This window comes from Phyllostomus discolor, chromosome 5 (genome assembly GCF_004126475.2).
Source record: "Phyllostomus discolor isolate MPI-MPIP mPhyDis1 chromosome 5, mPhyDis1.pri.v3, whole genome shotgun sequence".
NCBI lineage: Eukaryota > Metazoa > Chordata > Mammalia > Chiroptera > Phyllostomidae > Phyllostomus > Phyllostomus discolor.
In genome coordinates, this window is record NC_040907.2 from 147,055,239 (window position 1) to 147,067,601 (window position 12,363).

General features: G+C 34.7%; 1 protein-coding gene across 3 annotated transcripts in view; it reads left to right on the forward strand.

Annotated features, from left to right (window-relative positions):
• The window catches only part of EXOC6 (exocyst complex component 6), a 169,075-nt gene that overhangs the window by 77,899 nt on the left and 78,813 nt on the right, over positions 1-12,363 (forward strand). For all 3 annotated transcript variants that reach the window (XM_028511944.2, XM_036027000.1, XM_028511942.2), the window contains 3 exons: positions 735-840; positions 5,028-5,137; positions 10,828-10,939. In XM_028511944.2, coding sequence (XP_028367745.1) covers positions 735-840; positions 5,028-5,137; positions 10,828-10,939 — 328 coding nt within the window. The remainder of the gene's footprint in view (positions 1-734; positions 841-5,027; positions 5,138-10,827; positions 10,940-12,363) is intronic.

Here is a 12,363-nt window from a genome sequence, read left to right on the forward strand (position 1 = left end):
AGTCAAATAGTCCTAATCCAGGCTGTTTGCATTTGTGATTCTTCTTTCTCAACATGTGATTTCCCTGTCACTTTAGGAAGGAGAGTCACACAGGTAGCTCATAAGTGCTTTAGATTTAAAGCAATACATATCTCTTCCCTTTATAGCCCAATGGCCAAAACTGGTCATATAGCTCTGCCTATTTGCCAGGGGGCTATGTAAGCGAGCACACAGATACTTGGTGAGTGGTATATCTCTATGCTTTACTCATTATAAAAGGTCCTTTGCTGATGACATTATGAGAGACTAGACAATAGAAGGCATCGTTTCATCTTCAAGGAACTTATCTTGTTAGGAAGAAAGAAGAGACAAGACATGCAACTTAAGAATTGTTCCTTTCAAGAAATACAGCTGGAATACTCCATTTCAGGGCTTTGCTTTTTGTTACACATAATGGATAATGAGTTCATTTAGGGTATATCCTCTTCAGAATTGAGCTAGACTAGACAACTAAACTAAAGTACTGAGAGGATGTGAAAGAAACAGTGGAAGAAAAGATTGCATATGAATTTTGAGGGACAAGGTTTATTTGGTCCCGAGTTTTAGAATTCTGGATGATCTTCCAATATTTTCCTACTTTGATCTTTACCTGACAAATTAAAATGCTTTGGTAATAGTTGGGATTTAAAAAATTTTCCAACAGCACTCTATGTTTTCTAATATTAAATTTTTAATTCCCTCTTCTTTTTTAACAGGGACATTTTTGAGGAAGATAATTATAGCCCCATCCCTGTTATTAATGAGGAAGAATATAAAACAGTCATCAGTAAATTTCCCTTTCAAGATCCAGACCTTGAAAAGGTACAAACTACTTTTTTTAAAGTGTTTTTTATTGACTATGTTATTACAATTGTCCCAATTTTTCCCCCTTTGCCCCTTCCACCCTGCACCCCCACTCCCTCAGGCCATCCCCACACCATTGTTCACGTCCGTGGGTCATGCCTGTAAGTTCTTTGGCTGCCCCATTCCCTATTCTGTACTTTACATCCCTATGGCTGCACTGTAACTACCTATCTGTACTTCTTAATCCTCTCACCTCTTCACTCAAGAATTTTCTTAAAAATAAACTCATGGCATTTATTTCTACATAATGTTAACCTGACACTGTAAGTGAGAATGTCTCTTTTTGGGGACTTTTATTGTGTATTTAAGATGAATTGTGTTTAAAAGATTATGTTGCTACTACTATTACTATTTCGGTGAAGTTAAGAAGGGACTTTCCTGAGGATACTAGAAACAGTTGTCTCAAATGTTAGGTGGATTCTCAGGGCAGGTGTTGCTAAGCTTGGATGGATTCCAAATTAGATATACTAAATGGTGAGTAGATTATGGGAATAAGTATATTCTAGGGAAAGACAGGAGAATTTCTTTGAAATGTCCATCACTGTGGAGGATCTTCTTTTATGGCTTTCTATGTATTACAAAAAAGTTACCTTCATTAAGTAGGAGTGAGGGCAGTAGCTTTTTTCTTGTAGATTTTTCTTGAAGGAAGACTATGTATTTTTGGACTCAAGATGTCTGAACAAAAGGCAGAATGTAGAAAGGAAATATGCCAGCGTGTAGAGTGATCTGGGACTACATATGATTGCACATGTGTGCGTGCACACACTTTCCTGTCCAGTATCTCTGGGTAGAATTGACTGTCACGGGAAAGGGCATCGTATTTCCAATTATTGTCACCTTTTTAATTCTCTTTATTGTTGTTTTTTCTTCATGCTATTCTTTATTATTTTTCCAGCTCTATAATTTAGACATTTTCTACATTTTTATCCCTTTATGATTAGCAAAAGTGAATTCTGAGTGAAATGTGTGAATGGTGACTGTAATTTTTATTTAATATTGTCATATGTATAAACTAAGCATATTATGTGTAATAGTGATGAAATTTATAGGACCAGGTAATTAAGTGCTTAGCTTGTAGATTACAGCTAGCACTGCCATTGCATAAACCTAATAGTTGTATTCTAATACACAAAGGACCAGAATAATTATTGTAAATCTATATTTTTAAAGCCCTAATCAAAGTTGTCCCTGTCAAGAAATATTACCAGAATATTCTCCATCTCATGGCTTGCTTTTGTGTGTGTTTTGGTTACTGGTAATGAAGTTTATTCAGGCTGTAGTATTTCCATAAAGAGCATTGGATTGATCTGGGTTCATATGCCAGCTCTGCCTGTGGCTTATTATGGGCCAGTGACTTACCCTATTTGGGTATTTGTGGCTCACCTATCAAGTGAGGAGGTTGAACTAAATAGCCTGTAACGTGCCTTCGAATTACACTAAAGTATTCTACTATAAATAGGTTTATAGTTAATAGGATGTTTGACTTAGCTTGTAGGGTGCTTCCAAAATATATAGTAGATTAAACTTGTTAGCATTTGTATTCATTGGTCTGTATATTACTTATCATTAAAAGGAAAAACTACTTTAAGGTGAAGGGTACATGAAAAATTTAAATCTTTTGGTTGTGTGTGTATATATTTATTTATTTTCCTTATATAAGTGTATCTTTCAATTAAAACTATTAGGAAAGATGTAAAACTGCCTCTCAAATGACTTGAGTTATTATTTTCAGTGTAAATCATGAGTGAGAAAGGGTAAGACGGAACATATATGCAAAAATCAGTCTTTTTTGCAGATAGCTGTGATTAGAACCCTTTGGCTAAAATAAGAACATATTTATATTGTTTTTAATGTCATTAAAATACTTTAAGCTACAATATCTTCCAAATAACTAGTATTACTTTCATTGTTTTCGAAGCATAAATTGTGTCTGAGTTAGCACTTATATTATTATCAGGTGATTTTAAAGAATAGCAATTCTTTAGTTTGATTTTCATAGTACCCCTAATTGAGTCTCTAAATTTGGAAAGGTTGAACCTACCAGTTTTGGAGAGACACTGCTTTCTATGAATGCTTTCACTAGCAGCTGGTTGTAAGTTTCTGTATGCTTTACATACTTAAGAATATATTTGTCCATTCAAATATTTGTTTTCAGCTACTATATAGTAGTTACAGTGTTACATACTAGTTTTCAGTTTCTGTTGTCAAAGAGCTTAAAGTCAACAGGAAATTACAATTTACAGAAGTTGGTACTGCTCAACATGGAGGAAGCAGCATGCAGAAAGGCTATATTTCTGTGGTATAAAGTATAAAGTTGATAAAGTACAAGAGATAAAGTACAAGAATAAAGTAGAAAGGGCCAGACTGCACTATCTCTTATTAAACAGTGTTAGAGAGTTTAGCCTTTATTCTGAGGGGGCTATGAGAAGTCTCCACAAGATTTTAAGTAGTAAAGACATAATCAGATTTGTGCTTTTCAGTGTAAATCATGAGTGAAAAAGCGTAAGACTAAACACGTATACAAAAATCGTCTTTTTCCAGATAGCTGTGATAATTTGATTAGAACTCTTTGGCTAAAATAAAAACATATTCATATTCTGTTTTTAATATCATTAAAATAAGTTCTTAAAGCTGAAGCTCTCTGGCTAATGTGTGGAGAGTGGATTGGAGAAGAGCTTTAGACTGGTGGCAAGGAGACCAGCTAAGGGGATTGCTGCAGTTATCTTGGTGAGAGAGATGGGTGACTTGAGCGAAGGTTATGGCTCTGGAATTTAAGAGATGTTTAGGAGGTAGGAACAAAGGGGAGTTGGTGATCATTTGCATATGAGAGCTGACAAAGATAAAAGGGTCAAGTATGAGAGCTGAGTTTCTGCTTTGGACAGGGGCAGCATTCACTAAGGTAGGACACACAAGAGGAACAGATTTAGAAGGAAGGGACGATAATTACACTTTTGGATCTATTGAGTTTCTCTTGAATACAATTAAAAAAAAAAAACTGGTATGCAGCCACAGGTGTTACACCCAAATGGAGGTGTATCCAAGTGGTGATTAGATAAACGGATTTGGACTTCAGGAGAAAGTCCAAAGCCTGGTTTTATAGGTTTGGGAGATGGGGGCACTTGCTTGGTGATTGAAGTCAGGAGAGTAGACGAGATCATAAGGATAGTGTGTATGGTAAGGAGAGAAGTATAGGAGACACCCTAAGGCACTAATTAAGGAGTGGCTAGAGGAGGAGATAGAGAGAAGGTAGAGAAATTAAGAGGAAAACCAGTGTGGGGCATGGATACCAAGGAAGGAGAGATCGTTTCAGAAGTAGGATAGGGCCAACTGTGTCAGATGCTTTAGATAAATCAGGTAACATGAAAGCTGGAAAAGTCCATTGAATTTAACATTTACAAAGTCATTAGTGACTTCAGTGAGAGTACTTTCATTGAAACAACTAGGTTGCAATGAATGTGGAGATAGGTGTACAGATTAGACTTTAGGAAGTGTAAATAAGGGGCTTTTGTTAAAAATCTTGGAGAGAATTTACCTTTTAGAAACCAAGTATTTGCTAATGGTTGTTGGCTGACAAAGCAGTTTAACCAAGAAGCACATTGTGAACCATTGGCAGTGTACCAGTGTTTGATGGTATACTGGTTAGAAAGCTGTTGTAAGGTGTTCTTGGAGTTATGGAAAGAAATGGATACCTTCTTGAATTGGTAGCAGGCCTTCACTGAGAGTCAGTGAAGGGATCTTAGAATTGTTTGATGTCTCTAAGCCAGGGATCTGGTCCATAACTTTCATATAACTTTCATGGCCAACTTAACTTTTGTATTATGGATTCAGAGAAGCAGACAGCTGACAGCTAGGCATCTTCTGCAGGATATTTATCAGAACATACAGAGGTATTGATACTTGTTTTCACTGTTTGTTAGAAGTCTAACAATATGATTTAAGAAACAGGTAAATTGCTACATTATTATTCAGAAATATTTTGATTTTCTTTAAAATCTCAAAAATAATGTAAAAATGTAACAGTAGATTTTAAGATGTAGGTATTTACTGTTAATTCAAATGCACAGCCAATTTAATTTTTATATTTTTAAGGTGATCAGAACATCGTTTTCTAAAATTTTGAAAACATCAACTTTTTCTCTCTACAGCAATCTTTCCCAAAGAAATTCCCCATGTCTCAGTCAGTGCCTCATATTTACATTCAAGTTAAAGAATTTATTTATGCCAGCCTTAAATTTTCAGAGTCACTACACCGGAGGTAAGTTTACCAATAAGAAATGTATCCTTATCATAGCTATTGTTATGAAACATTAACACTTGTTTCTAGGCCATTACTTTTTAATGGATTATTATTTCATTGGAAATACTACCATATTTTAGTGATATATGGGGTTAAGTTGCTATAAATCTGATATATATATTTTTTATTTTTACTTTTTATTTTTATTATGTAAATCTTCAAACATACATAAAAAGAGAGGTAATAGGATAGGAAATGCCTATATTCTTAGCATCTTAATGATTTAACAGTAATAAACATTTTGCCATACTTAATTTTTTTGCCGAAGTATTTTAAAGCAGATAATCAAATTTTACCCCTAAATATTTCAGTATGTTTGTAAAATCCATAAGAACATTTCGTTGTTTACCCACTTATAGTTAACACTATTCCAAAATATCAATTCCCTAGTCCATATCAATATTTTCTTGGTTGTCCCCAAAACGTCTTTTTATAGTTGGTACATTTGAATCGGTGTCCAAATGCAGTTCACACCTTGCGTTTGTTGTTGAATCTGTCTTACCAGTATCCTTTTTTTTCTTTAGTTGTTGAATTCTTATTTACTTTAGTTTTTTTTTTAATTGCTTAGGTTACCAGTAGCTAAACAGTATCCTTTCTTTATGTGTGTCATTGACTTGTCAAAAGTTGGTCTTCTTACTAGTTTTATTTTTCTCAAGTAGGCTTAAAGTAAGGGTTCATACCAAATAATAGAGTTAATAAAGAATGCTGTAGCAAACCGGTATATCATATTCAGTAATGGAGCACCGCACAGCAACTGTTGGTAGTTATAGCCAACTTGATTTTGTAAACAAGAGAATATCATTTATTTGGTATGATGAAAGTGATGTCCTACATTTATGGAAATAGGGAATCTGGTAGTATCCCTGTTTTGGTAATAAGGAAACTGAGGCTCAGAGAGGCTATATCATTTGTCCGGAATAATTCAGCCAATTAGTATGATAGTTGGGATGAAGGAGCAGTTCTTCTAACTCCCGTATCAGTCAGAGTCTGGCATAAAAGGAGTGAACAACTACCTAGACAGACCCTGCATTATAGTTGTATGATATATTTCTAATTGTGATACTCTCTGGAGGAGAGAGTGGTGATGCTGGCTTTCATAACATAATGTTTCCCTCTCTGAAATTCATTCTTTTGAACTTGTATACTGAATAGCAGGAAATAATCCTTCACTGTTAAATGCTTTTCAATATTAAGCCATAAAAAGGCATGAAGTCAGTTCTGATATAAGAATTATCTATTTTTTAAGCTGAAACAATGAAAAGAATGACAGTTTTTAAATTATACTTTATTGTATCTGTGCCTCTTATTGTAATTATTATTTTGGATTTAAATAATAAATAAGTGGAAAAAGAAATGTGTACTCTGCCAGAGTATAAGAGTATCTGATTTTAGATTTTGCACTGCTTTTTCCTGTGAATAGGGGTTCTTGAAAGGATTTCTTAATTTTTGTTCTTTAATAGTATGAGTTGGAGAGGAAAGGAAAAGAAGGGAAGACAAATACCTAACTCATAGCATCTGCTTTGCTATGTGTTTCTCACAAGCTGGTGATTCTCAAACTGTAGTCCCTAGACTAGCAGCATTAGTATCATATGGGGAATTGTTAGAAATGCAACCTCAGACGCATTGAATTAGAAACTCTGAGGATGGGACCCTTGGTTTTACCGAGTTCTCTGTGTGTTTGTAATGTCCTGTGAAGTTGAAGAACCACTGCCTTAAGCTTCATCATATACCTAGCCTCTCATTCCAAAGTCTTTACAGATATATATATATATATATATATATATATTTTTTTTTTTTTTTTTTTTTTTTAAGATTTTACTTATTGATTTTTAGAGAGGGGAGGTGAGGGAGAAAGAGAGGGAGAGAAACATCAGTGTGCAGTTGACTCTCACGTGGCCCCCACTGGGGACCTGGCCTCAGCCAAGGCATGTGCCCTCACTGGGAATTGAACCAGTGACCCTTTGGTTCACAGTCCACATTCAGTCCACTGAGCTATACCAGCCAGGGCAGATATATTATAAACACAGTAGCTTTAAAAAAATTATAATTACTTTATTGTTCAATTATAGTTGTCTGCATTTTCCCCCCACTAGTCCCCCCACCCCAGCCAATCCCACCTCCCTCCCTTGCTTCCATCCTCCACCTTTATTTTTATCCATGTCCTTTATAGTAGTTCCCAAACACCCTTCCCGCCATAGTGCCCTACCCCCTCCCCTCTGGCTATTGTTAGATTGCCCTTAATTTCAGTGTCTCTGGTTATAAAACACAGTAGCTTTAAATATAATCATAAAACTCACTAGAGATGATATATTCTCTATACTGCCCAACATGACATACACAATATAATCTGACATTTGAAAGACAAATGATAAGATGAGTATAAACAGAAAAGGAATAACTGACTATTACAATGGTAGTTCTCAGTAGTGGAGCTTGAACTGTCTGAGAGCCACCAATAGATTATGCCTTCCTTGTTTTTCCTTTAACATTCTAAAGTTCTGATCTAAGGCAGACATAGTTTATTGGAGTGGTTAAGAACATAAGCTTCAGACTTAGACCTTAGTTTTGAGTCTTGAAACTTACTAGCTGTCGTAGGATCTTGAGCAGGTGACTTAATCTGTTTAAATTGCAGATTTTTTATCTGTAAAATGAAGGAAATAATTCATAGGGTGCTTGTAAGAATTAAATGAGGTAATATATGTGTATAAAGCACTTGGTATAGTGCCTGGTACGTGGTAGACATAGGACTTAGGAGAGGATGGGATACTACAATATTAGATGTAAGACTGGTACTTGGAGTGTTTTGTTTTGTGAGCATTAGGGAACTGTTGAAGAATTTTCAAGTAAAGATTGACATTAGAACTATATTGTAGAAATTTTACTCTGGCATCTGTGTGGATGATAGACTGGAGGGGATGAGAAAAGTAGTCATATTGAAGAGGTGATGGCAGTGGTTCAAGAAAAGGATCCTGAAATAATCAGGATCAGTGATGATGGTGAGGAGGGAACATACACAAGAAGCTTTAGGAGCTTGAAGTTGAGTACTCGTGAATTATTACATGAAATCAAGGGACAGGGAATGACTTGGTTTATGTATGGGTGAGCTTGAATTTGTTTATACACTCTCAAATAGATTCTAGTTATAGTCACCTTCAAAAACAGTGATTCACGCATTCATCTATTATCAACTAGCATTCTAAATAAAAAGTGAATGTTGTCAGTTTTCTCCTTCTCTCTTTCATGAGAATATTAATCACTTCTGTTAGTTCAGTATCCAGTTGTCTAGTTCACACTCTGTGACCATGTTGTTCATTCAACAAGGCTTTATGCTTACATTTTTAAAAAATTATGCTTTACTAAATTCATTGGTTATTTTCTTTACGTTTTTGAGAGTAATAATTCAGAATACAGTGACAGCATAGTTAATAAATATTTAAATCTAAATTTGTTCTAGATTATCAGCTTTCTGACATATGTTTTTATTTTAAAAATTTACGTCTGTGTCCTAAAATCAAGCTATTAGAGTTGCTTTGTTTTTTTGTCATTAAAGAGTTATGGAAAAAATCACTTTCTGTATTTAAAGCTTTCTTATTATATTTAAATATATTTTGGAATTAGGTTTTTAGAACTAGAAGATACTTCAGAGTTTTTATAACACAAAAGTTTGGTTTTCTTTTTATATATGTATAAAAGCAGGGCCAGAGAATGAAGTGACTTTATGAATAGGCACCAAAGTCTCAATTATTTAGTTGTAGAGGAAACATCTGGACCTAATATGATCTTTAAGAACTTTCCAGTTTGCATAAGAGGTTAAACTATGTTTAAAGAGTTTTACTGTATATTAAGATATAATTACTGTGAAATGTTTTTTAAAAATTAGGAAGAATACACATTATAGGCTCAAAGGGCAGCGAGTTAAAGGGAAAATTGCTCAATTAGGATAAAAACCTCATGGGCAAAATGCTGGTTATTATCAGCTAAACCTTGCTGGCACAAAGAGGGCAATAGGCTCTAATAGGGTTTCTTTCTCTGCTTTTACTAATGGAAGGAAAAGCATGCACCAACTCAACATTCAAGGGAGTTCAGGAAATTAAAGGAAAGATACTATTTATCATGATAGATTACCTATTTCTCCCTTTCATTTGCAAATATTTTACCTGAGAAGAATGTTATACAGGTGTCTTTAAGCCTAATTTGAGTGTGTCAGAAATGAAAACAGAGGAGTTGGCAACCACCTCCTTTTTATCAGGGTGATGGGGACACTAATGACACGTTAGAAAGAGTTTTCTGAGACTTTGATGCCAAATCACGCTGAAGCCCTACTGCTGACACATTCCCTATTAAGTCTTGATTTTAGATACAAAGAACCAGAGGGAGATGTTCTCAGGTCTGCCAGAATTAGGGTTGACAGAAATTGAAAAGAGTGCTTGCATTGAAATGGAGAACTCTAGAGTAGTAGTGGGAAGTACCTACGTTTTATCAAATCTTGCTCTACTTGCATTTTAAAAATAAATGTAAACTAGTAAATATTTGTGCTTCGTAGATTTGTAGTATTTTAATAAAATAAAAGGTTAAAACATTTTAGCCTGTATGTAAGATAGTGGTTCTCAACTGGGGTGATTTTGCCCCCCCAAGGGACATTTGGCAAAGTGTAGAGGCATTTTGAATTGTCACAACTAGGGGAGGGGTGCTCTCTGCATCTCCTGGGTGGAGGCCAGGCATGCTGTTCTGAACACCCTCTGTGCACATAGGATGCCGCCACTCACTACAAAGGATTATCTCGCCTAAAATGTCAGTGGTGCTGAGCCTGAAAAAACTTCGTTTAAAGACAGTTTAACAGTTCTGATAGTGAAGCTGTTATACAAGAAATCATTACTTACTTAAATTGAAGGCCTAGTGGTTAGGAGAAGATAAGCTTTTTAGTGCTAGCCTAGGAATCTTTAAGACATTAAGAAACACCATTTTTTTTTATTTGTACCAAATTAAAACTAGTGTAAGGTAGTTAAATATAGCTCTTTGAATCTCTTTTAAAAATCTCAATGGAAATGGATATCTTAGTTATATTAAAATTAAATCTAGTAATTAATTATTTCTGGGAAGAGCTGACATAAATTTCATTTTAACAGTAATTTTGTCTATAATTGTGTATGAAGTGCCTTTGAAAGTGATTGTCCTATAATGGAGTCATAATTTAACAATAATTTTATTTTCATGTATTAAGTACTGCATGGTTTTACTGTAATGGTTAATTGAATACATTCAAATTATGCCATAAATGAATATTACACTTTAATGAAATATCCCTTTTGTGCCCTGGCTGGTGTAGCTCAGTATATTGAGCGTGTGCTTGCGAAGCATGGGGTCACTGGTTCGATTCCCAGTCAAGGCACATGCCTGGGTTGCAGGCCAGGTCCCCAGTAGGGGGTGTGCGTGAGAAGCAACCACACTTTGATGTTTCTTTCCCTCTCTTTCTCCCTTCCTTCCCCTCTGTCTAACAATAAATAAATAAAATCTTTTAAAAAAAAGACATATCCCTGAAATTAAATTATATTAAAATTTGTGGCTTAATAAATATAGGTGATTATAATTTACTAAACAAAGTGCATGTACCCTGGTAGAAAGCTTAGTAATATTAACTTTTTTTTCAGTTCAACAGAAATAGATGATATGCTTAGAAAATCTACAAATCTGCTGCTGACCAGAACTTTGAATAGCTGTTTACTGAACCTTATTAGAAAACCTCACATAGGTTTGACAGAGGTAGGTTTATAACCAAATGTTCCACAATATGAAAATTATTGTAAGTTAAGTTATTGCTGAGTATCATCTGGTAAAACTAGCTTTCTATTTCAAATAAAAACAATGTCAAAAAAAAGCTATATTTCAAAAAAAAGCAATATGAAGGAAACTTAAGCAACATGAAGGAAAAGTGTTTTACAGGGGGAATAGATACAGTACTTTCCCCTTATTTACTATTTTAGTCACCTATGGTCAACTGCAGTTTGAAAATATTAAATGGAAAATTTCAGAAATAAACCATTTGTAAGTTTTAAATGGCACACCATTTTGAGTGGCATGATGGAATCTCATGCTGTCCGACCCAGAGCATGAATCCTGCCTTTGTCCAGCTTATTCTCTCTGTGTATACCACCTACCCAGTAGTTACTTAGTAGCTGGCTGAGCTATCTAAACAACTGTCACGGTATCACAGTGCTTGTGTTCAAATAACCCTTATTTTACTTAATGGTGGATCCAAAGCACAAGAGTAGTGATGCTGGCAATTTGGATGTGCCAAAGAGAAGCTGTGAAGGGCTTCCTTTAAGTGAAAAGGTAAGAGTGCTTGAATTAATGAGGAAAGAAAAAAAAATGTATGCTGAGGTTGCTAAACTCGTAAGAACCATCTTCTGTCTGTGAAATTGTGAAGAAGGAAAAAAATCTGCGCTAGTTTTGCTGCACCTCAAACTGCAAAAGTTAAGGCCACGATGCTTGATAAGTTAAGATGGAAAAGGCATTAAATTGCGAATGGAAGGCATGAACAGAAAACATGTTCCGATGACAGTAGTGTATTGTGCCAGGAAGTATTGAACCTATAAGAAGACTTCAGCAAGGGATCCCCTGAAATGTTATGACCACATTCATGTAACTTTTATTACAGTATGCTGCTATAATTGTTCTATTTTATTATTACTGATGTTAATCTCTTTTTGTGCCTAATTTATAAATTACACTTTATCACAGGTGTGTATGTATGTATAGGAAAAAACAGAGTGTGCATAGTGTTCAGCACTATATATGGTTTCAGGAATCCACTGGGGTGTTGGAACGTATCCTCTGCAAATAAGGGGAAACTACTATAGTTTATGGTATTGTAACATATATGTAGATTTATAATGGCAAGACCTTATATGAAGAATGAAAATATTCACTTTTTTTACTTGGTAAATGTATAAAATTTGAAAAAGTACTTTGAAACATTATTTTAAATTAATTGGCAGTTAGATTCTTGGTTATTTTGTTTTCTAATGATGGCATTCTTAAGTATTTGTAGCAGGCTTTTGAAATCAGGTAATCAGTTATATCCTGTAATGCTATAATTATGCATAAATGGTACAGTTACTAGAAGTAATCATCCTGTTTTTAAAAATCAAATAGCTTCTTGTACATGTAACCGGATATATTTTGTA